The sequence below is a fragment of the Tigriopus californicus genome, chromosome 8 (assembly GCF_007210705.1).
Source record: "Tigriopus californicus strain San Diego chromosome 8, Tcal_SD_v2.1, whole genome shotgun sequence".
In the NCBI taxonomy this organism is placed as follows: Eukaryota; Metazoa; Arthropoda; class Copepoda; order Harpacticoida; family Harpacticidae; genus Tigriopus; species Tigriopus californicus.
Window position 1 is genome coordinate 3,931,615 of NC_081447.1, and position 26,256 is coordinate 3,957,870.

Sequence of the window (26,256 nt, forward strand, 5' to 3'; positions counted from 1 at the left end):
CGTAACTAAATGTGTGCAAAGCCGATCTCCATCGCACACACCAGGCAGCCGCGAGGGAGCCAAAAAAATCTCAGAAATCTCATGAGTGTCGCTTCCCTGACTAGCCCTCTAAGTTGTAATAACTCTCTTTCACCTTAATCCTGGAACCTTTGCATTCTATCATCTATAGATGGCTTTGCGCATAGAATTGAGCAGTCTAAACCGCTGACGCAACGGGAAGAACGAGTGCTATAAACTTGGTGGAGGGTGACCAATCTAACGTGATCAAGGATATGTATGTGGAGAGTAATAAGAATGCACTCGGCCTCCTCTGCCGATGGGACAAATTTTACCAAAGCACAATCGTTGGAAGAGAAAGACGGATTGATGAATCTAATGTTTTAGCACTCCGCCCCTCTCAGTCAGTCAGTCAGTCATTTAGTCGGTCACCCACACCCACCCACCCTCCTTTCTTTCGTTCTTTCGCCTCTCGTTCATTTCCTCTGTTCGCCGAACTCTCAAAACAAACATGCTGACGGCTGCTTTTTTCAATCCAGTTCCCAAGCTGATTCTATTCACGAACTAGAGTGCTCTTGAAAGCGGAAAAGATTGTTTCACAACACTCGCCAACTTTCAACGGAAATGAAAGTCAATCACTGGTTCAAGACTGCATGAATAAGTCTTGGTGCCCCTTGCACCTTGCGGTAGTACATTTTTCGCCTGTTTAAAGTTGAAACTGAACTGACATGACATGGGATTTGCGGGAAGCCATCTCGTGCTCACAGAGCCATGTTAAACTAAGCCATTATTGAGCTGACAAGTCTCTTTTCAAGTGAAGGAACAAACCGTGGTCCTTTCGCAGCAAGTTCTTTTGGCGGGAAGATTCATTGCGACGCATTTACTACCTCTTTTGAGTAAGGTGACAATCTGTTATGTACAAGCTAATAAAGGAGGAGACTCCTTGGGGTTTAGATTGCCCGTAATTGTTTTCTAGGACATAATCATACTTAAAAAGAGGAGCCAGTCAAAAGAGGCGTTCCCTTGGTTTCGTCATAGACGTGCTTGGGGATATCAAGACAAATTACGATGGCTTCAGTGTAACATGACCTCGATCTAGGTAAATGGATATTTGAAAGTCTTCATATCGACATCAACTCTTGAAACAATTATGAGCAGATATCAAACATGCGCCTTTCGAAGAACATGGAAGAAAGTTTCGTCATTAAGAAGGGTTTCTTACTAGTATCTACAATCTACAAACACGTAGCCAGTTAATGAGTATTTCCCCTATCTCTGCGTCAGATCTGAGCCGAAATGTATTTCTAGGGTCATGGGCTTCTACACAGGATGTCACGTTATCAAAAAGATTGGTTCGTAGCTTGCTCGACCCTCTGAAAACGATAAAACGAGGACAACCTGGCGTGACCAAAGGAGCCAACCAAACCGAGGTGGTGATAATTTTTTCATGCCATGCCATTGGTTTATGGAACTCTCTTTCGCCACCATCTCTGTCCAATTTTTACTTCTTTGGATGACAGCCACAGGGAAAAAGTTCAGCCAATTTGTCGGGAAAGGGGAGAAGGGGGGGGGAAGAGGACTTTGGATTAGGAGAAAAATGCCAAAAGCGACATTTTCCACCACTTCTCGCCCAAACACTGGGATCTCTTGTCTTGGTTCAACAAAAAAGTTTGACCTCGCAAAGCATAGTCAAGGTGCAGAGCTCTCGCGCTCTTTGGCATTCTAAAGCACCCTCTTTCATACACGCACACCCACCCATTCACACACCCACACCTTGTGTTTTGTCGAGTTTGTCACCTCAAGACCAGAGTTTATTGAGCAGATAATCGTTTGCGCCAACGAGAGAAGCCATGAAGGAGGCAGAAGCAACTGAGCAAGTGACTGGGACGTTCTTAGAACTCCTACACTTTGCTACCATTCTACTTCACCCGCATTGGACTAGTTCATAGTAGAGCACAATACTGCCTGAAGTAGTGATATGAAAAGGCAACGAACCAACAAAAGAGACAGGGAGAGATGAGGCGAGCGAAAGCCCTTGAGACGCCAAGGATATGATGAGCAGAAGTGGGCTAGCAAATGGTTATTGGATCTTGACCAAGAGTAAACAACTTCAAAGGATGCACCACATGACTGAACCGGCTTAATCGAGTGTGAAAATATCTTGCTTGGCCATGAAGGAGCCAATGTACGTAATGCGTTGCGTTCGTCCAAGAATGTACCATTAGTTTTCAAGACCCAATGGCCGCCGATTTGTATAAAGAGCTTTACTTAAAAGCCGTGAACTTTTAAAAGTTTTTTTTTGTGACTCCCTCTGTTTTTTGCACCTTAGAAATTCTCCTACTATCCTTTAGTGTCCCTTGCCATTGCCAGTGATGCCTTTTTGCTTTTAGAAACTTGCCTCGTCCCTCCTCTTTATTATACACCTTGGCGCCAAGGTTTTTTAGCTACAGGTAAGTCGGCCAAGAGGACCATGAAACCGTACTAAACCAAGGATTTACTAAACCCAAGAGGAGATGGCTCAATGTACCGTAACAAAACAAGGGAGTTTTGGTAGGGACATAAAGCTAAAGGTCAGCGTGATCTCGCCCGGTGATATCCAAGTCAATGGTCTTCTTTTTCATCTTGCCAACAAGGTTCGCTTTATTAGAGTCCTAGTACGTGGTTCTGACATCAATCCCAAGACTCGGAGACACAAATCCTGTTCCATGATAAACAGGATACACAGAGTACAGTATGTCCGTTCCATTCACAATCATACAGCGCTCGTGGCCGGCTTTGGTTTTGGCGGTCTCCTATTCACTCTTGGCCAGAAACTGGGCTTGCCGGAGGACTTATTCTTCCTCTCCTCTCTTTCCTTTTCCTCTTCATCTATTCAGGCAACATTTGTTCCAAAAATAGTCTGGCTCTGGCCTTTATTGATCACACCGGCTTTACGGAAGGCCACACAGCTTTGATTGGACTCTGTCGCTCCAGCCCCAAGATTGAGAGTTTCGAGATTTTGCGTACTTGCAAGAGCAAGGTTTGGCGGAGAGACTCCCAACATGCCTTCTACGACAAGGACAGATGTTGAAAAGCAAGAGAAAATCCTGTCCAAAAGTGGTCCCCATGGTGTTCCAGTTCCAGTTTCAGGTTTGAGTTTGTCTCCCAAATCCCAGAAGGCCACAAACGAACCTCGCCAAATGACCTTGTTCCCTAGAAGGCTGCTTTTTCTCCTCATGGCATTGTGACCTTTCTTTCACAACTTTTCAAATTGAGCTACGAGCCAGGAAAAGAAGCAGGATAAAAAGCCTCTCAATTTACAGGGGAACGATGGCACCACATTCGTTCCAAAACCTCGCCTGAGAGTGATGCTTCTACCCTCTTGCTCTTTTCTACGGTGCACCACTATTCAAGAAAACATCAAAGACATGCGTCATTCATGATGAAGAAACTTTTTAAATCCTTACCTCCCCGACCAATGATTTTGGTTTCAGAAAATTTTCATTTACTTTTCATACATTATTTGATCAAACAACGAATTAGAGTGGGCGAATCTGGCTAGCCCTTGAATATGGGATAGATCAGGAAATTTAGTCAAAAACTTGTCCAAGTCTGACTTAAATCCTGCAACTGGATCAACACCTAGACACCCCCTACGAATATTTGAGGGCAGCAACTTGAACAGTGAAGAAGCCCGAGAAAGAAGAGAGTTGGACTTCATTGTTTTAACTAGCCTGGATTCTAGAAGGCTTGAAGATGCTTTCAAAACGCACATTAAACCTCTACGGTCACTACAATTGACCCAAAATCCTGGGTTGGGACAAAGCTCATGAATGCTTTTGAAAACGTACAGTATATGATACCTTTCGTACCTTCGCTGAATACAGTACAGTCTCAACCTATCTAGCCTCTCCCAATACGAAAGCTCTCTCATACCTTTGATGTTCCTAGTAAGGCATCTTTGGACCTGCTCGACCTTTTGCAAACGGGCTGAATTAATTGAAGCCCAAATGGGCGAGACATATTCAAGATGTGGCTGGACCATCAATTTGCACAGAGTTAGCATCGTGATACTATCTCTGGACTTAAACGTGTGATATATACAACCACAAGCTTGAAAAACTTTGCTAACTTTCAATTGGATATGTTCATCGAACTTTCCATTATCTTGGAGGACTGAACCTAAATCCTTCTTGGATGAGACCTGCTGAATGCCCTTACGTACATCATCTAATAGTAGAGTGTCTAATGGCGTCGACCCAAAAGTCATTGAGCGGAACTTCATTCCATTCAAAGCCATATTACTCTGAGCAACCCAAGAGTAGATTTGGTCTAGAACCGCTGTAAGAAAACTGAAATTCTGACCATTCTTACCGCAAATTAATTTTGTATCATCAGCATAGGAAGGGATACTGACATTACTACTACTAAGCTTCTGAAGTGTAGCAAAGAAGAAGAAGAAAGGAGAGGACCCAAAATGGAGCCCTGAGGAACACCCGACTTGACAATTTTACAAACCTTTCTATTTGCCTCACATTATGAATGAATCTTCTTAACCATTCTATAATCGTGCCTTGGATCCCAATGCCATGAAGTCTATTTATTCAACAAAAGCCCATCTACTTTATCAAAGGCCTTGGCAAAGTCAAGATAGACTTCATCAACTGACTCGTGTCTCTCTAGTCCCTCAATGACCTGCTCTTTGTGCTCAAGGAGTTGGGTAACCGGGCTAAAATGTGCTCGGAACCCGTGCTGGCTAGGAGGAATGACTTTATGGATATGAAGAAATTCTACAAGTTTGAACTTCATGATCTTCTCAAACACCTTTGCAATAGTCGAAGAGAGAGAAATTGGCCTATGATTACTGGGGGAGACTCATCTCCCCCTTTAAAGATTGGAATAACATGAGCTAACTTCAGAGAAGAGGGAAACTTGCCCTGATCGAAGATGCGCCGCATTAATGCAAGAAAACAGGAGCAAGAACCTGTGAGCATCTCATCAGAAAGGATGTAAGAGATTTGACAATTAAAGAAATGTTTTTTTGGGAACTTTTCTTAGGTTGCAAACGATTTGCCATTTTTCGCCGATGATCATGTTTTACTCCTGGTATTCGTCTTGGATTTTTAGTTATTTATGATAAATCAGGAATGTTGTGTGCATCTTGTTCAAATTTTCCTTCCCAATTTCTGACCTGTTGCAAAATGTGTTCTTCTTTTTAAAAGATGTTGTGTTAGTGGTATTAGGATACGATATACTATCGTAATGTTACCTATGGTCAGTAGCTTCACAGTTAGGGTGTGCCACAATAGAAGTCCCAATAATCCCGCCCAAGGCTGGTTGAATGAGGACTTCTATTTTTTTCGGGTATTTAAAAAAAAAGACTAAAAATCCGTTATGTAACGGAATGAAAAGTGAGCGTTACGTAAAAACAACTCTAGAATTGGACTACAGAGTTTTAAAATCTACGTATTTGAACCTACCAATTTGAATTTATCCCTGATTTGCACGCACCATCCCTGAGGCTATTCGGTAGTGTATGTTCATACCGGTTAACGTCCAAGCCAACCTGAAAGCTTGGAGCACATGTAACTATTAAGTGTATTTGTATTACAATTATCATAATCACGTTCTATAGATGTAGATGTAGCTGCAAAATAGCTGCCGCAGACTACAGAAGAGCATACATTTGATGAATAAGCTTTCACTCCTTTTGAAATCTTGCAAAGCCCACAGACAAATAGGTGAAGAGCTATAGGAGTCTTATTTGATATGGGACTTGGGAATTCTCCTATTTTTGAAGAAGAAAATACAGCCAATTTTATAGTACTTGCTTAAACATTTCAAAGGCCCAAACATGTCCACTTTGGGACATTTTCGAAAAGTAGAAATACAACATTTCATCTGACGGAAATTTACAGAGTTTGTGTTCGAAGTATCTTTTACCAGTAGCTCTAAGTACACATGATCATAAGTAAAACATCGATTAAGGTAAGTAAAATATCAATAACATATGCAAAGATGTCGGAGTACATCACATCCTTTGTTGACAAGACGAAATTAAGATCAGGGTGACTACTTGTCAAAAAGGCTTAGCAGAGACCTCCTTTTGAAGCAAAAGCCAAATTGAGCGAGTTGAAACCGAGTCACTAGTATCTTCAAAGGGCACGGGCAATAAGTGCTTTAGAGTAGCTTTGGTTTCAGAGACAACGGGAAGGAACTTCATGTTGTTGGCTGGACTTGGACTTGGACGCCATTTCTGGGCTCCCAGAGGGTTTGTCAGGCAATGAAAAGAAAAGAAGGAAGCCTTGTGACTGTCTTTTTGTGTCTAGCTTATTTCCCTTTAGACTCCCCTCAAGTTTGTTAGGAGTCAAGTTAAGGTTCCACTCGTTAGGAAATATGAGACCTGACAAGCAAACGGACTTTCATTTGTCCAGAGCGGAGCTTAGAAGAGGGATTTTCGTAAACATCCCATGATTTTCATCCACTCCTCGTCGAGGAAAAGTTTTCGAGGTCAGAACCAACCAGCGACAAGCGACAAAACCGATTCGACTCGGCCAAGGTTGAAGTTGTTAAGCTGGCCTTTTCTTAGGGCAAAGGGTGCTTTCATGCATTACCCTTAAAGGCTTTCATAGATCCAATGACGAGCTTTCCAAACCTGAGAAATTGATCCCAGAATTGGAATTGACGTCGCCCTCGTCGCTAACTTGGGAAGTGACCAGGATTTGGCTTCAAAGTCACAAAACTAGTTCCATTTTCGTCCCGTTTCCCATGTTTGTGGATTTGAGGTCAGCCCAGGCAAAGAGAATGGATCTGTGTCTAAGAGGATTGCAAAAGGTCGTTCCTCCATCGGCCTTTACCAGCATTGGATTCGATCCACGTTACTGGCCTTGAAAGCGACTAAGGAGTGGGCGAAGGGGCGAAAAAAGCCGACTTCTCGACGAGAGACTCCAATCGACCTGGCTTCCATCGAGTTCAAGCAGAAACGTAAGAAGCAGAATCGGAAACGTAAACTTAAAGGCCATAAATTCAATTTCAACCGAATCGCAATCAAAAGCTTTGCTATGTGCAAATGCCTGCTGAATGTTTTAGGTGAAAATATTAGCAAAGCTATACAGGGGTAAAAGACACACAACTAACTGGAAAGAGCGAGAGTTCTGCAAGGCACAAAATGTGTATGGAGCAAATGGAAAAGAAAGCGATCCTCTCCCAGTTCTCAGACACCTTTCTCCATTTGGGCGACAATAATCATAAAGAATCTTAATGGACTCGTTTAATGCTATTCAAACCCTCGTCTGACAGATATTCGGCCTCTTTATTTCAGATATAAAATGGATTTGGAGCCCACACTAGTGCTTGACTGGGTTCTAGACTGCAAGTAAACCGTATTGCCTTAAAACCGTGAACATACTTCCCCAATGGACCAAAATCTGTCTGCTTTATTCCAGCTTCTACTAGTGCGTAAATACGAACAGCTCATACAGAAGATCATGGTAGCACTGCATAGAGCTAGACTCGAGGAGCTGCCTCAATCCTGGCTTCAAATTGGCTCTCGGTAAGTAAAATGACATTTTAACCAGAGGAAAGCGGGGACATTCGGGCAACTTTATGGGCTTCTCTTCAAATAGCACGCAATGCGATGTCAGATGCTGCAAAATGAGCGGGTGGTCGGTCGTTCCACATTCCTTGTTACCCAGTAGAAGGCCCGGATGTGTCTTCTGGTATCGATTTGATTCGGCGGGCACTTGATCGTCTGGTAGATTTTATTCCCCAGACAATCGTGCTCTTGACGACGGCTTGATAGTTGCCTCTCGAGCCGTGCTTCCTGCTCCCAAGAGACTTGAAAACGAGTGTTTTTATACAAATCCCGTGATCATTACATACGAAACATCCATTAGATGCCATTTGCCGAAACACGTAACCCAAAAATGGGGACAAGGACAACTCAACAAGAACCCTCTTTTTACGATAGTCGAAATGAGTGCAGCCCAAAATAGTTATTTAAGCCTGGGGGGAAAGTTCCTGAAAGTAGCTTTTAGGTGGTCGCAGAAGATCTGTGCTTTTTCTCAAAAAAAGCAGGACAAGACTTAAAAGCCTTATCAAGCAATCTAGCGTTAACGTGATTTGAAATGGTCACAACACCTTGCTCTTAAGGAGTGAACCAATGTAAAGTGCTTTTTCAGGTGATTTGACAAGTTAATGGGTAAAAGCGACAAATTCCTAAACCGATTGTTTTTATATCACTCTCTATTTTTCTTTCAAAAATAACAAACTCAACATCACGTGCAAGATAAGTAGTCTCCATTGCTTCCAATTTGATAGCAGTATCCGAAAGATGGCATGACATCTCTTTTTCCAAGATTGATTCAAAATGATCTCAATCCAATGGACCTTCCCATGATCCCATTTGATGGGGCAGAGAATGAAGGAGTCTTCATATGTTAAAGCCCCGTCGAATCTTCTGTATGGCATACAATGATTTCCAAGAAATGACTCTCATATTCCCAACGCACGGAACTTTCGAATGGAAAAATGAGATGTTGAGATTACTTCCCACGCGGTCCAATTTAAGTAAAGGAACCACAACGAATAATTGTGCCACGCTGTCCACTTTTTGTCCAAAAAAGCATATTATATCTCCGACCTTTAATATCCAACTTAAGCGTGTGATAGTGTCCATTGGCCTTTTCCTTGTCAGAGACAATCTTAACCCAAAGCCTTAGATTTATTAACCCTTGATCATGATCTCCAAGCCACTATTCCCTCCATAAGCCTTATGCGATGAGGAAAAAAACCTGACGGGTGGTGCAAATGTGAAATGCACGTACGACGTCTACTTCAATTCAGTCTAAAGGACAAATAGCTTCTCATATCATCCACGAGTTTTAGCCAACCCTGGCTTGGATATCCAGACAGTCTTCTGCGGCAATCTTTGAAGCAGCTTCAACGCCTCCAGCGAGTTGTGTATGTACAAGATTTAGCCAGGGAATGAAGAGACAGGGCAGCGGAGCCAGCAAACTATAAAAAGCTGGGCAAACAAGCGACGAAATGAAACAGTTTCTGCAAACTTGTGCCCAAGAAAGCTGAACTTTATTCAGAGTGTTTGGGTAGTTTTTCTTTTGTACGGAATAATTGAAAAAAGAAACGCTGAGTGTACATAAGTATATGAACATCAGAGCCTTGACTGGAACCCCTCCAAGAGGAGCCTTTGCTATGGCAACTAGAAATTGGTTTTCATTAATTTGCCCAGAACGCAATGGAATTTGTACGCGTACCCTCCTTTTTTTGTTTAGTACGTATTTGTGGCAGCGTGACTCACTTATCAATAACAAGGATACCTTTGTGAAGAGATTTTAGTCGGATTTCTAGTTGGCAAGAGTTGTTTTCGCCCTCGTTCCTCGTTCGTTATTATTGTGGTCGAAATCTGGCCATACTTCCCTGGTTTCCAGAGATATTTATTGCCAGCCAAACCAAATTTATGGAATCAAATGTATACACCAGAGTGGTGGCAGTGCATTCTCTCTTAAAGAAAAAGGCTAGGCGATGAGAAACAGAATGAAAGGGAAACCTAATTTATAGCAGGAAATACGTTTTTGAGAGGGGATCCACCGCTAGCGGAAAAAAACCGCACAACCTCGCTTGAGTGTTCTTGGTAGAATGGATCATTCTCGTTCGAACATCCTTCAATTAAGACAGAAGGTAAGTGATAATATTCCAATAGCATGGCGAGTGGGTAATGGTTTCGGATTGGCGTCAACCTCAACCGATGTTGACCTGGCCTTTGCCGACCGCAGATAGTACCAATTTCTTGGCCAGATCATTGAGGACTCTTGGCACAGCAAGTCGGAAATGACAGGGGGAAATATTCACTTCTTCTCAGTGGCCATTGCTTAAACGACTCAAAGGAAGGGCAATCCTCTTTTCATGATGGCCTTTGATCCATTTCCCTTTCACTATTCCTTGCTGACCTTGCATGCTATCAGAGCGTTTCCAATCAGGTGTTAAGTGTGCCACGGCATTGAAACGATTCCCACTCTAATGCCTCAAATGGATTTTCTACTGAAGAACATCGGAATATGGTATTTCCGTAAAGAAGCTTTAATAGAAGATGGCATTCTTTATCGGAACCGGGTTTGTCGCCAATTTTAGTAGGTGGATCAACTCCGGTTCTAACAAATCTACGGGGGGAAAAAGACTGCAAACCCTTCATTGCTTGTTTTGCAAGATTGTAAGCCTTGTTAGTGGAAGAGGTGTTTGTGTGTTTTGCCACATGATCTCGCCTCATTTTACTTAAATGAGAGAACATTGATAACGAGAGAAGGAGCTAGTGCAATAGAAGTGCTCTGCTTAAGGGATTAACGTAATCTCCATTTACCAATATGATGCTTGGTTAGGGGTTTATGCAAACGAAAAATATCTTCCGTTTACCACGACAAACTATGGAATGAATGAGGATGTGAGCACGTGTTTGCTTTCACCATTTGGTTCGATTAGTCTTGATCGCCAAGGAAAACGCAATTGCCACGTGCAAGCTTTTTTAATCAAAGACGAAAATGAATCATGACAGCTGTTTATTGCTTTAAAGTTTGCTCATTGTGACACTTCATTTTTCATTAGGTCAATGGTATGTCTTTAGAATAAGATTATACCACAGATGTTGTTGAATCTAATGGGGATTCTGGAACCTGGTACTGCCGCTTAGGACGCTTTTTCCAACAGAGATGGTTTATGGTTAAACGAGGCCCGGGATCGAACCCATGAAGCCAAGAATGATTACCTCCAGTGATGCTCTAGTCCTTTGCACCCTTGCATCGCCCTTTTTGTTCGTTATAATTAAACCTTGCACAATTTTTATATCCGCTTTCTCCTTTCACTTACGCTTACCTTCACTTGGATTCAACTTCGGTAATATGAAAAATTGCATTTTTGAAGAGAACGGCAGAGGTTCCATTGGTCCCAATAGACAGAACACGTGACTAAATTGGATCCAGTCAACGTGAATGGATCTATTCCCCTTTCTCGTACATCGTTCAAATTCAACTCAAACGAGTAATTTAAAAAGTGAGATCTTTGTCTGAGCATACCGAGCCAAGTTCAAATACCTATTCGCTGTTACACGACGTTCCACTCCCCTATTTAAAGGGTTCCATTTATCAAGGCACCACATCAAAGAAACAGATGATCAAGAACAAAATGAGGTGTCCTTGAATAAGATGTTGCCAGCAGAATATTTTCAAACGATTCTTGTGCCCAAGATATTTTTCGCTCCAGGCATGGACAAATTTTAAGTATTTTGGCAACTCCCATCATCTGATGAAGAGCCGCCCAAGGATGCATCACGAAGCCAATGTTAAGGCCTTGCTTGCACCTACATTTTGCCTCCAACATGTCAAGATTTCATTCAATTCATGGCTGCTGACTGTAGAATAATGTCAAAGCTGATGGCTCAGAAAATGGAGCTAAAATATTCAGAAGATCTCCTTGTCAAGAGACGTGGAAATCTACGGGAGGGAACCCCCTTTTCCCCTCTCTTCTTCTTTTCCTTCTATTCCTGTTTCTTCTGCTTCCTATTCCTCCTTAGTTTCTGCAGCGTGCGAAAATGCCACAGAGAAGGCAAGTTCCTCGTTGAGAAGTTTCAAATTATCATTACAATTTTGAGAAGCCATTTCACCCGGAAAAGTTTGGGATTTCGAGAAAATGGCGCTCAACCATGTCAGGTTTGAGGTTTTGAGAATAGAGGTTGAGCAGCTAGCCTTGTAAGGGACACACATCATATCATGTAACAACCAACTCCAACTGCGCTCTGCTTGGCTGAGCGTGATCCTCTTGGAATGTGGGTCATGTAGGAACTGAACATGCTTAATTGAAAGGGGGGATTAATGTGCTCCCATGCTTTTGGGCTGTGAATGTCACCCTTGGGACTCCTCGGCTCGACCCTCGTCATCATCCATATACCATTCAGACAATGAATCACGGTCATGGAGGCCATTATTGTAATTTGTCCACTCAAGATAGATTACCAGGTGTCATTCGATAAGCGAGAATCAGCGGCATTCAACAGCATAATATGCAAGTGTGACGAGCCTTTTTGATGAGTTCGAACCGGAAAAAGAGGGCCCTTCAAGCGCAGAATGTGAGCGCTTCCGACTACGAAAAACTTTTACATTGATCCATTAAGGACTTTTATTCCAAAGGGGAAGAATGAGAGAGAGAGAGAGAGAGACAGCCTTGAGCACGCCTCAAGATAGTCCAGAGCACCAAAAGGAGACGGAAAGAAAATGCACCAATCTCTCCATTCCCTCACTGAGCTTCCAATTGACAGACGGGCGGACGGTTGGTTGGTTGGTTGGTTGGTTGGTTGGTTGGTTGGTTGGTTGGTTGGTTGGTTGGACGGACGAAAGGAATAGAATGGGTGGACTAGTAGAAATGGTTGACTCCATACTTTTCATGAGATTCCACGGAGATGGCCTCCTTGTCAAGCGGCAGACGTATGAATCGGCAGCATAAGGCATACGGCAAACAAACCGGCTGCATCCAAGGCGGCTCATTGCATCCAACTCAGTTCATCTCCAGTGAAATGGCATTATCAAACCAAAATATGGACCAACCCGAGGTTGGGTCATAATCCAGTCCCCAACAAACAGGTTTGTATATCATTGGCCCTGATTCAGGGTTTCGACCAACTGCAGGAAATGCATTTCGTCCAAAAATAGTTCCGCGAAATATGGCGGAAGAAGGTCGAGAACCTGTCTCAATAGTTGGAATGGTCATTGCAACAGAATTGGGGGAAGCTTTCAAGCATGAAGAAGTCCGCCGCTGGTAAGCAACGATGATGCATGATGCCTTCTACCGACTAAGTAGAGAAGGGCTTAGTGGGTAAGCGTATGGTATTTGAATCAGGTTGAGGCTTGAAAGTGTAATACGAATGCTCGCTCAACTAAAGTTTCCTCCACCTTGTCAAGGCCGATGGTGACCGAGGTGCTAGCCAAAACCGAAGGCTCGAAGCCTCAACCTACCTTGATGAACATCATTTAAGATAAAAAGAATTTGCTTGTGCACTACTCTCTCCGTTGCAATTCACGGGGATGGGCTGCTTACCCACTGATGAACATTGTTCCTGGTCGTTGAGTGAGCCGGTATATGAGGAGCAGCAGCAATGGAACACTTTGCAGGGTAGAGTGCAATACAGCAAATGCATCTAAACGGCATTAAATGAGCAAAGAGAGGAGGCCGGAGGCTGGCTCCGTCAAGCCCCATTGCCGCATAGCTTGATAAACTTTTTTTTTCGTTGAAGGCCACACTCTCAGGCTTGGCTGTAATCCATCGAGGCTGTGGTACACTCTTCCTCCTTAGCACTCAAGGTCCACGATGTGGCTCCAATTCTTAGGGATTCCAAATTTGTCGGCAATTTTTCCAACATGTCCACAGGTTGCTAAACCTTCTACCTGGCGATTTGAAGTACCAACTCAGGTCGTCTCAGTAACGAACTAAGGCCGATGAATACAACCTCGTTCGGGTTAGAGATCCAAATTGGAACTGAGAGCCTTTTAAACCCAAGTGTCAGACCTTATTCTTGACTCCTCCATAATTTTCCCTCCGTCATTTCAAGCATCGGGAACTACGTTGGAGGAAAGAGGTCAACAATGGAGTTTTAAACGACCCTTCACTTCTCAAATGAGGAAAGACTCTTGTCAAGTCAATGTCGAAATGAGCTTTGATACAAATGGATCGGTTCAACACGTGATGCAAAGTCAGCCATGTGTGGCACTCACTTACACAAAGTGACAACACTCGTACTCAGGGTCCGCCTTTCTAGTGGCATGTTGGTTTTCCCACCCAATTTTTCGAGCTCCTTAGATGAGTGAGAATGGATGTTTGGGAGGAAACAACATGGCTTTTGTTCGGAGTAATTGAGGGCAGATTGGTTTCGACCAAGTCAGCAGGAATCCCCCCCCCCTCTCGTACGGCAAGGCAACTCCTCATTTGTGGTCAGTGCGTCTAAGTAGGAGCTCTCAGTTATTAGGGCGCCTCGGTTTTCACAGAGGTACCTTCGTCCCAATTAATCTTTGAGTTTCGCCCCTCTTTAACTACCAACAGGATTTCGAACATGGAAAGGGAAGGCCAAAGGAAAGCCAGAATCGCTTTCATGCTCGTGTTCTCCATCACCCGGCCATCTAGATGGGGAAGCGATCTGGTCTCTTGTCCTTAGGTTTTTGGCAAAGTTTTAGGGATTTCTTGCAAAGTTTCATTCCTTTCTTACCCGTCAATTAAGGGGACTTCTTTGAGCAATTTGGTGATGGCTGCTTGTTGTAAGGCTGGCGAGTTGAGCAGGTCGTCAGTGGACTTGGAGCTCCCTGAGAATCCAAATAAAAATCCGAGGAAAATGAACAAGGCGATGAACATCAACAAAAACCAATGCTGACGCCGAAGTGGCAACCCTGAAAGTACAACAAAGAAGCGCGCATCGTAAAGGCTGGATCGATCAACGGTAAACCACAATGTCCCTTTATCCCCCTGGATGTGCAGGAAGTTCGCCGTCTTGCACGTAAGCATGGTGTTTGTGTGCAAAAATATGCCGTATAAAAAGCGTTATTCAATTGGCTGACGTATAGTATTGTTAAGAGTACCGATATGTGCGCCTGAGGAATAAGATAGAACGGAGGACCGGTGGAAAGTCGCGAATTCAATCAAAGTCTACTCAGGCTTGGACCTTTTTTCCTATGGCTAGTAATGGCCCAAAGGAGGTGAAGTTTTTTCATACGTGCCTCACGGAATGTAGACCGTACATAAACAACCTCAAAGCGGTTATTTACATCGTACAAAGTCCAGGGAGGCCTTTCTTAGCTCTAAACCAGTTGATAATCCATGGTTGGTAGAGTGGACTGACTGACTTTGAAAATCAATTGGAGTAATGAGAGCTAGGAGAGTACGAAAGCTACTAACACCACCATGATGAATCTGTTATCGAAGACCGTGACCTTACCGATCTGAAGTTGCGAAATTGAAACTAACCAATGGGAAAGCCTACCATTCCAAATACCACCTTCATTCCCCTCACTTGAATTGGCTCTCCCAAGCTGGTGGTGACATTTTTATTCCTTTCGCAAATATTGCCTAGTTCTTTGCTTCGTACGCTTTCTCTACGTTCACTTTCTTTTTCGACTCCCTCGTCCAAATGTCAGTTGTCAAACGGTGGGAGAATATTGAAAAAGAAAATATTTTCTTTTTAACCTGCTCGAAATCGAAGGAATACGCGATGCAGACTTCTCCGTCCCCCATTGGATCATCCAACCTTGGGAGCAAGATGACAAAACACGACTTTGACTGCATAATCTATTGAAACCGAGTTGAACGAAATCCATTGTACAATTGCATTACGGGAACAAAAAGTCAAGCGATAAACCTGGTGATAATCGTGTGTCAAAACCACTCAACGTAGATCTTACATGGAATGTTTTTTTTGCACTAAGCATCGCCACAGCCAAATGCATTTGTGCACTTTCATTCCCTCATTCATTTTGAACACGGCGGTCCAATGGATGGTGGCGAATGGTGAAAGAGGCCCTTATTGAAGTCGTCGTTTGATCAGTTCCAATGTCCTTCTGTCACCACGAGGATGATTTATCTCCGTACCCATATGGTGTGCTGCTCCCCAACACACCCAAAAGAGAGATGGAACCCATTTCCACACATAACAGTTAGAATTCCGCCCTGGGATTGTCCTCGCATAAATGGCTTTTGGGTTGGTCAATGGACAATGACCCCGATGATACCCGTTGTCCCATGTGCATGCCTTGCGGGATTGTTGCGAAAGGCCATCTGGACGAAATATGGACCATTGTCTATCTCGTCCTTTCTTACATATTAGTGGAAAGCGTAACTTGGCTTAGATCCGCCGAGTATCCAGCTTAAGCTTGCCCTAAGGGAGGTGAAGCAAGCAAGCAAGCAAGCCAGATCAGAGTAGATAAGATCAAGTCCCATAGATAGATGGATGGATGGATGATACTTGGCTGACATCTCCGCCGCCATCCAAGGATGCTTGGAACGAAGACGAAGATCAGTCGGAGTTGGGAAACTAACATGATTATCTCCTCAAGATCCGAGCCTCTGATGTCCTTTGAAAGAAATCAAGAGTCAGAAGTTTCATGAAACCTCAGCAACGCTAAAACTTCCTACTTCCTCTCGAACGAACGAAGAGCCGGCGGGATGGACAAAGTGCTGGCTGCTTGGCCATGGCGTCTCCAGATGGTTGGTTGCCTCTCGACTAAGATTCTCCAATTTAGTGGTTGGCTCCGTGGCAAGGAACGAGGAAGGGTGGTGTGCTTGGCTAGATTCGCTCATGACCAGACCAGACAGCCAACCGTCTTCTCTCAGCATCTGCTTCACTCACTCTCTCACTCACGCACTCAACCAGCCAACCTCCACCCAACCACCCAACCACTCGCTCACTCACCCAATGCTCAATTGTTGGTGAGGGAAGAGCCTTATCTCCCTTAGGAGCCAAGACGAATTTGTTCCAACTAACAAGGTCATCTTTTCCCTTTTGTCAGAGGAGCAAAACTGACGACGACTTACTGCTTTGTTGCACTGCATTGCAATCCATGGCAAGATGACAGCCAACAACCTCGGGGGAGTCGCTATCTAAGGGCAAGAGAGGGGGGGCGGCTTCCTGTTTTGGTGAAACCATGATCAAAACTAGGGCCGGTAAGGGAAATGACGGTTTCACATCACGTTATCGATGAAAATTGTGTCTACGAGCGTCCGAACAATTCTTCTAAGTTGGCTGCATGATAAACGCATTGATTTGGATTGGACAAATTCTTGGGAGCACGTGCCAATTAGTTTGCATGGTTTACATTTCCCAAAACACTCGCAAAATGCGTATCCCTCCGGACAAAGTCTATAGTCTTTCTATCCACAGATTGACATTTGTTTATTGACAGATGATGAATTGAGCCCAACTCGACAAAAACACAAGAGATATTTTCAAATAAACAACAAGTTAAAAGAAAGAACTAATTTTGCACTTTGCACTGAGAATAAGATTCCTCAGTTGAAGTTTGCTCTCTTGAAGGCCATCCTCTTGGTTGATCCCAATCAAAAATTTCTTTGTTGTTCTTCTATTTTCCCCAACTGTACCCGTTGATGAAAGGAAGGTTCCACGTTCGCGATCAAGTAGTCTGATTCCTCCAAGATATTTACATGTATGTCCATGGCTCAAGTACCTTTCAATAGGCGAGATGCCCATCTTGACTCTTGGCTCACCTCCTAGTCTGGCCTTTTATGTAAGACCTTGATGACTCATTCCAATGTATTTGCCTGCCAGGCAGGCTCAAAAAGGAATGAGATGCAATGACTTGTAAAGGCCAAAAGAAGTCTTTTGTCAGTATCTTCCCTGTTCAATATTCAAGGTTTGCTTGTACTGTTCTTCTGACATACTTTCCGAAATTCTGTCTGCAATGCGTGGAACTCGGTGACTGAAGAGGTTTCACAGACTTTGCCTTCTTCCTCTTGAGGCACCACTTGTACAAATGAAGGCATCATCAATGTGGTTTTGATTAGGGTACACACACCAACGAAACCCCATTTTTCCAAAGCCATACACACTTCTCAATACGGGAAACCAAGTCTGTGTCTGGTTCGTAATGCAGGAGGATTTATTTTCATTACGAGGAGGTGCTTACAAATGTGGTTGGAAGTGAAACCCGGTTTTTTATCTTGTAGTGGAAAGAAACCTTTGCTGCTCTCCTAATGATTGGCCTTCATTCAGATTTTTCAATCTCACCTCTAAGCGTGTTGATTACGTTGGCCTTGGCACGGTCTAAGGTGGGCAGGATAGCCGATAATACGTTGGTCGTGGCGCTTGTGCCGCCCAAGCCATTGTGGAACCCATTGACGTGATGAGCTTGCGATCCCGGATGGCTCTCCTTCAGCATAGGATGTGTCGAGGTCAAGCTTTTGGAACTGCCGTTCAAGCCCACACATCCGGAGGCACCAAACTCTTGACGGAGGGATTTGTCGCTGAATACGGGCTGAAAATAAAGAAGACACGAGTTAGCTTTACCCATCTTCGAAAACTGCTTCTGACAACTGAGAAAGGGGCTTTTGTTCTTGGTCCAAGGTCAGGGCCAGAAGTAGGTTAGATGGCCATGGAATTTATTAAATTATATCCTGTCCCAGAGGGCTTGCCTCGCCAACCTCCCCAAGTTAGTGAGAGTCTAGAAGCTTTCAAGGGGTGGCCAAATTACCACCTGGCTGAAGGTGAAACCGTGTACGTGACTTTTTTATGATCCAACATGGTGGCCTCCAACGGGAATCCTTAGCTTCTATTTCTAGCATGAATTGAGCCAATAGCCAAGAGTAATAACCGTTCGGGTATTGTTTTGGCCTTTGAAAGGACTTCCGTATTTGCGCGGCGATTGTCCGTTCCATTGAATTTTGAGTCCAAGAAATGGACCCTAAGGAACAGCTGTGAGCTTGAGGTCCCAAAATAACATTGCGCTAGAGAGCGTTTGAGATTCTAAACAAGTCCACGGAAAAAGGAAAGGCCAAGGCAGAGGAGAAGGAGAATAGGTGAATGTACAATAGTACAGGAGTCCGAGGTGCAATGGCTTTGCAATCGAGATCAGCAATACAGTAATCAAGGCGTTGCGGCAAGGCATTTGAGGGCAGTTTTTTTGCAAAAGAAAAACTTTTTGTCGACCTCAGATCAAAGTTGACTACAAAAATGGGGTCCCTGGTAATCAAAGGGTCAGGGTCTTTTCAAGTTTTTTTTCGACTAAAAAAGGACCTCAGGTTCAGGGGGGCTTAGGCTTTGCCAATGAGCGTGTGTCCTGAATATCTAGTGAAGCCGAGATAGGCTTCGCACGATATGCAGATGTGGTAAACGAGGTACGTACGCTATATTTCTTCGTTCCGTAAAATATCTTCATATGAATCATTAGGGTCTCGAGCTCTCGAGCATTGGCCTTAAGAGCCCTCGGGTAGACCATGGTGTCTCATACGGTCATGGCAGCTTGAGAATGAAATACCACTTGAGCCCTTGGGTAAATCAGGGGCACAAGCAGGAGACAATTGACCGCTGAGAACACGGTCCTCGTTGAGTAGAAATTTGAAAATTCTGCTGGCAACCATTGAAATACATTTCACTTCAAAGGCTCCTCGGAAGTTACCACAGTTTACGTATTGGGACATTTAAAGGCAATGAAGCATGTCTTCAGCAAAAAAGCGATGCCAAATTTCCTTTTAAAATGAGAGGGTTTCAACCCATAGCAAGGACAGTACAATCTAGTGCACTATATATTTAAAAAGTATGCAAACGTTTTAAAAATGCAACCGTTTTTGAGCCGCGGAACAAGTTAGCGGTAAGCGACTGGATTCTATCCTAATTACTTATTTACTTATTTAAGCTCCCTTGGTATACAAATACTATCAAATGCGGGTAAAAAAAATACAGCTTATCTTCATGTACTGTGAGCCTTCCCCCAAAAATATCTGCCAGAATGTGATGAGGGACATCATAAATCGCCAAAAGCTGTTTACTTCCCTGCCCAAGTTTGAAGGCCATATGGCCGCACAGTTAATCACAACTACTTACAATTTCGTCTCAAGAGAGGGATAAGTTGGGAAAACTTTGGTCCAAGTTGGATTTGGCATGGAGTAAGTAACTAACATGGGTCCAATACTTGAGTTGCGAGTTTCGGTCCAATTTGCGTGTAAAAGGAAATTACTTGCCACACGACTTATTGTATTGTGCACAACAGGCAGAGTTGGCCATTGAAATTGCTTTCGAATACTTGGGTCTCATCACAAGCCGAGTAATTTAGATGGTTCAAGGCCCTAATTCCAAATCCACCCCAGATTTACTGGGATTTGCCAACCACCAAAGTCTGGACGGTTGCATTAAAGGATCTGGGAAATAATTAGGTCTGAAAACCTGATCTATGAATCCTTCCAAATTAAAGCTTTCGATAGCCCCAGAGAAATGGCGAAGCGAACCTAGTTCATTGAGTAAAAGCCTAATCAATCTATATCAAACAATGATCGCAATATGCTATGCTCAAAGATGATTCAACAAATTGTCTCTGAATAAGTCATCGAAATAGCAACAGTAGACACACTTGTATTTTGAGAAAACGATAATTTTACGTCATTGCACAAACAACCTTGCTTTGATATCCGCCTCCGCGAAAACGACGTATTTATCCTTATTCATGAATTTTCTGTCCAATTTGGGTGTTGTTTAGCAACCTCACCCCTCCCGTACCATGGTCACCATACATTAAATTCCTCTGCTCAGAGATAGTCTATTATTACGTGATCTGTATTTATAGATGTTTCCTATACAAGAAATGGAAGATTCACTTTTCACAAAGTCCAAATTTTGCTTTGTTATTTCCCCCCCCCCCAAAAAAAAAATCGTTGCTTAAAGTTCCAATGAACCTTCATTAANAAAAAAAAAATCGTTGTTTAAAGTTCCAATGAACCTTCATTAATGATGAATGCAAATAGTCTGCGTAGATCAGAGGGTTATTAGCAATGCTCATGCGTTTTTAATTCACCAGTACTTTTTGGTTTTCGTGGAACAGTAAACAAGCAACCATTTATGTGTAGAGATCGCTTATGTTGGGAAAAACATCTAGTGGACCTTCGAAGTAGACGTTTCATTGCGCAACTCTTTTCTTCTATCAAAGGGCAAGTCCAAACTTGGATTTCATTCTCCTTGCTCCAAGGCCCCCCCCCCTAATTCAAGTGCAGACTAAAAACTTTTTCTTTTCAATTTCAAGTTGATCGCCCTAAGTGTCTAACCCTATTGCTGCATCGTCCTAATTAAAAGGCATGTTTTTCACACCAGACGAAAAAACCTTCCAAGGGGCTCGCTTGCCTCTCATGTTTTGCTTCATTTTTAGGGCACTTCCATCGTATGTTTTTTCTTGGTCACTGGTTTGAACATTCGTTTTGATGGATATGGAAGCAAAAATAACATCTACTTTTGTTGACCACAATGATCGTGATTCATAAGCCAACAATTGAGATTCGTAAGGCCAGTTTCAAATTCTTCATCTACGCCAATATCATATCTGGCCAAATGAATGAAGTAAGTTGCCTTCGAATCCGTATTGTTTTTGATCTAATGGGATTTGAGTCGAGCCTAACCTACTTTTGTTGCATTGAATATCGCTTCATGTGGTAAAAATCAAGTCTCTTTCGACTTCCCGTCAGAAGCGTAGAAGCGACCATGGACAGAGGTTTTTAGTGTATGGAGCTAATTCTATCTTCCAATTTCCGAAGCAAATCATGCCTCAAGAGCCATTAGACATTGTCTATCTAAACACTTGGGAAACTTGTTCTCCTAACAAAGGGAGCCATTCTCATCAAACAGAGAGCTAAAGCAAGATGAACACACCATGGTAGAGCATTGTGTCCACTTGAGTAAACATTGTTTCGTTATAATGTATATCAGACGTGGCATTTGGGAAACTTCTTGAAGCACGTGAAAATACATCGCTTTCAAGCTAGAAGTGAAAGTAATCTGATCCCTTGGAGTGTTGTTGTTGTTGTTGGATCCGCTATTTCTGGAATCGGGTCCATAGAATGGTAACCACTTGGAACCAACACAAAGTCGTTGCAATTCGAAGGTGTCTTTGCCAACGCTCGTGGAACGTTAACATAACACATTTCTTGAGCTTGAATTGGACCTCGGCAAATAATTACGTCATTTTTTTGCTCTAAGCGCACCGTGCGACAATCGTTCCAAATCCGGAAACTATTCTCATGTCAGGGTCCCATTGTAGGAACAACTGTTAATCAAGGACATTTATGTGATTACTGTTCCGGAACGTGGCGCAATCCACATACTCTGATAAAATGGCAGGGCTCGAGTTATCATATCGCGCAAAAATCATAATCATGGAACAAGGGTTGCTCTTCAATAAGTTGTGCCAAGACTCGAGCCTCCTGAGAATAATGCCGTGTGGAACACAAGGCGTTTTGTAACTTTTTTCAAGACACGAGTGGCAGGACAAACAAATGAGCTGAATCGGTCGAAATGAGGGTGATGATGGGAGGAGTTGGGCAACTACTTCTTGTTCCTGTTCCACTGAGTCGATGTATTGGATGATCAATCAAGGCCTACCTGGTTCATCCCGGGCTCACTCGTTGATGTCGAGCATTGGTTATGCAGAGCAACGAAGAGCCAACTACGCTTAGTTTGGGGAGAAGACGTCGACGACGACGACGACGACGACGAACGACGACGGCGACGACGACGACAGATTGGTGCATTATCTTGGCTCAAAAAACGACCTTACAAAAACAAGAAAGTTGCAACCGCATGGAAATCTTATCCCAAGCTCGGGCCACTCCCAATTCTTCTGGCCTCTTGATTACGTGACTTTGGGGACGATCATCTTCAATGTACTCTCTCAGTGCTTCGTGTAAGTTTCCGTCCAAGCTTTCCCGCTGATCTTAGTTTCCATTCAAACCAGTGGCAAGAATCAATGGCAATTGAAGCGAGCCAGGGTTCGTGTTCCATGCTTACCAACCATCATCTTACCCTAAGCTTTTCGTGGTCGCTCCCTCAACGTCCTCGTTCATTTGGCCTACTTCTCAATACTTTTTTCAAATCTTCTTACAAGGACTTAAAATCTGATATCAAAACTCTTTTGACGGGTGGCTGGGTCTTTGAAAAAAAGGACCCTCTCGAGTCAACAAGAGGGACCACAAGGGCTCGCCAAAACGAGGCAGACAGCTTCCTCGGCCCTCCTCTTTTTCTTGGAGGAATAAGAGGAACGACCTTCTTCAGCTTGGCCAAACCAAGGACAACGTGATGCTAAATGGACCCGTGACTCTTGTGAAGAATCGAGATTAAATCTTCTTTTCGATGGATAAATACAATAGAAATTCTTTAAACAAAAGGTGGTGTAATATCTTAGCTAGGCAAAACGAGCAATTGCGGAAAGAAGTAGTTCGGGCAAGATGTGGGGTTTCCATTTGTTGATTTGTTGAAAAGATGCAAAATGTCAACCTTTCTTCTTAACTAATCCTGTGGACGAAATGAATACAGGATACGATTTGTGTTTTTCATGTTGCCTTAAATATGGAATAAAAATCCAATGATTTCTCTGTCCTGGAGTTAAGAAAAAATAGCGTATCTTCAGATTTGAAGGGAATAAGGAGTTTCTTCGGATTATGCGATATTGTTCAAAAAGACTCAAAAAGAGCGTCAAAATACCAAGGACATCGAACACTCCCTAGAAACAATTTGGAAGTGCCGTTCATGAATGCCTTTTGCATAATTGGTCATTGATCGCCAACTTCAGTGTATATTGCTGTCCCCGCTAGTCAAAGAAAAAGGCGATGACGATCTTCCCTTTTTTCCTTTCAGGATTTAGTATTTCACAGGGGACGGAGAGTGAGTATGGTTGGGGATATTTGACTATTCCAAATGTAATACGTCAGCAAACATGAGACGGATCCAAGGCTTGCCAAGTTTTTATTCAATGATATAAAAGCTACCTAAACCACGGGTCACAGAGGAGCGGATGCCAAGTCTGATGACATCATTCAAGAGACATCCATTTTGGAACCCCGATTTTTAAGAGAGGAAGAGCTGGTGAGATCTCCCACAAAAAAAAAATACAATAGCACCAAACCTGGCTATCGGAAAAGCTCATTTTCGTATGCAGAGAATCGTCCCGGAGTTCATTCAGTGCGGATAATAAACGGGACTGGCCAAGAAAGGAAAGTGAATGTTGGAAACAATAAAATTGTGGACCAAGAGAGCTTCAATCCTAATGCGAGCTCATTTCCTTCCACTTTAACAGGGAGTCCCAAATGTTCCATTTTGTCATGCAATGTATGGCTCATCATCTGCATGTTTCGCGATGAACCTGCTTGAAATTCGGAAATAAAAATAAATCAGCAACGCATAAATCTCGTGATCCGTGACTTCGAAAAGCAGTACGAAGGTCCTTTCTAAATTATTCCAAACACGTAGTAGTTTACCATGTTTTTGAGTAACATAAGGAACTTTCGACGACAACGTTTCGCAAAATCTTGTTTTAGCTGTCGCAAAAATAAAATTGGTTCAATGTTAATCATGTTCGTCTTGAATCTTGAAGACAATAAGAGGGTACGTAGTAGCTAGTGTAGATTCCCAACACAAGAGGTCCGAGGTTCGATTCTCCTCCCCGATCTTTCTCAAAAAGAAACTCTTAGGCTCAAACCACACCCACATAAACCTCGTACAACACAACATTGCATATTGGAAAAAAATGAACGGTTTGATGATTGCCTTGTTCACCCCTTCGAACCTGACACCGACCACTAAAACACTGCTAAGATGTTCGAAAATGAGAAAATGGCTTAAAAAAAGTTGCAAAAAAACCTGGAAAACATATTGCTCATTTTTTCGCCCTAAAGTTATTGACTCTACGTTTAAGCAGCCTTTTAAGCCATTAAGTTCAGCTAATCCAGCGATATACAGTAAAAATGTGCTTGAGGATTTTTTAGTGTACTTGTTGATGAACCAAATTGTTTCTAAAAATGTTTCTGTCTTTGACCGTGGCCATTACCTAATTTAAATCACCAACAATTTCAACCACATCAAAGTCATCAGTGCACTTCTTTCGTTTGATGGCACCTAAAGCACAGACATGTTAATCTTCAGGCTCGACCATTTACTGAATGGCAATAACAAATTTTGGAACACCCGGTTTAATCCCGATGCAGATAGTGTCTGTTATCTCGGATTTTAGGTCCGAAACATGGTCCCTCTCAAAACTTCAAACCAGAGTATTACATCGAATGAAGATTTAATTTAGCTCAAGCAATGAGCCATGCTCCTCCTCGTCTGTCGCTTTTTTTGGTGAATGAGCTCAATCTAATCGACTTGATCACATCCCTTTTTGCCACTTTCATCCCTCGTTAGAGAAGCTTTGTTCCGCCAATCTTGGCGGAAACTAGGAACTGCCCATGAATGGAAACCCTATTGTGCTTCATGGTTTATTGGAACACCTCATGGGGAGGGCGAACAAAATACAAATAGAATGAGACGGAGAGAGAGAGAGTGAGAGAGAGAGAGAGCGAATGAACCCAGGAAAAGAGTGTTCCCAGTGAGTCAAAGCCGACCGAAATGAAATAAAGGGCGTTTGCCTGTTTTCCCTGGCAATTCCAGTCTCCAAGGGTGGATCAGCTTGGGAAGGAAAATAATTGGATCGAACCATCGCTCCCAGGCAGGTTAATCAATGGACATTTCCCATGTTCCACAGTGACCGATGAGGATTTTTTTTACAAATTCGAGCCAGTTTTCCAAATATTCAATTGGTTCGGTCAACGATACTCGAAGGCAGGATGGAAATCGTAATGAATTGGATTAACGTGATGCCAAGATGCTTTCTGTCTCGAGAATTCTAGTGCCAAAGGTGACATCAAGGGGTGTCGAGATTGATGGATCACTTTCACATGCTTGATAAATACGACAAGAGCAGGAAATTTCAATGAATAACTTAGAGTCAGGCAAATGCATGAACTTGCCTCCTGACTCCATCTTTTTGAAGGACCTCTCCAATGCAAGATCGAAGGCTGCGCGCGCTTCGGCCTTCCTCCTAGTATCTGCTATAGAAGTGCTGCTACATAGATCTGGTTCCACTTTCACCTCGATTGGAACACAAGAAGACGGAGTAGCGTCTTCGCTCTTGGATGGATGGATAGATGGATGAATGGATGAAAGAGATCAAGGGAGGAAAAATGTGGCAGTTCGACTTCTAGAATATTCAATTGATCGAAGTTGAACCACGGAGTGGAACCCGAGATATATATGACTTTACGTGTTCGAATCACCTCTCAGGCTCTCACGAGCCACTCACACTCAACCAAAGCGCTGAAGGAAGGTAAGAGTGGGAAATGTGAAACGAATATAGAATCAATCATTAGGGCAGAAAACGCCCTCCATTGGCCTTGGGCTCTTCTTCGCCACCATATGCATATCTCGTTTCAGCACCGATTCGACCTTGTTGAGGAAATGGCTGCTAGGTTCTGGAACGCCGGTCAGTCATAATATTCAAATGAGCTTGTACTACTATTTTACCCAGCAGTACAATGAAAGAGAGGGAGCCTCCTTGCATGGTAGGCCATTGAAATGAGAAAGAGAATGAGAGCGCATTGTTTGCAAGTTCCCAAGGAAGAATGGTCGGTCTTCAGTTGTGTGTTAAGGTTGTCGAGAGTCTTTGCCAAGTCAAGCCGCGTGAAAAATGATCCTAGGCAAGAAAACAAAAAGGTTTT

At 43.1% G+C, this 26,256-nt stretch overlaps 1 protein-coding gene and 1 long non-coding RNA gene across 4 annotated transcripts in view; one reads left to right on the forward strand and one right to left on the reverse strand.

The window, feature by feature from the left end:
* The window catches only part of LOC131885096 (uncharacterized), a 47,315-nt gene that overhangs the window by 15,124 nt on the left and 5,935 nt on the right, over positions 1 to 26,256 (reverse strand). For both annotated transcript variants that reach the window (XM_059233036.1, XM_059233034.1), the window contains exons 2-3: positions 17,759 to 18,005; positions 14,234 to 14,411 (exon numbers count right to left, since the gene is read on the reverse strand). In XM_059233036.1, the coding sequence (XP_059089019.1) occupies positions 14,234 to 14,411; positions 17,759 to 18,005 (425 nt within the window). The remainder of the gene's footprint in view (positions 1 to 14,233; positions 14,412 to 17,758; positions 18,006 to 26,256) is intronic.
* On the forward strand, positions 5,967 to 7,879 carry LOC131885098 (uncharacterized). 2 transcript variants are annotated; one of them, XR_009373792.1, is made up of 4 exons: positions 5,967 to 6,960; positions 7,298 to 7,351; positions 7,422 to 7,528; positions 7,602 to 7,879. It is a non-coding gene; the product is annotated as an uncharacterized LOC131885098 (long non-coding RNA). The 2 variants fall into 2 exon arrangements; XR_009373791.1 differs by having other exon boundaries at positions 7,298 to 7,528.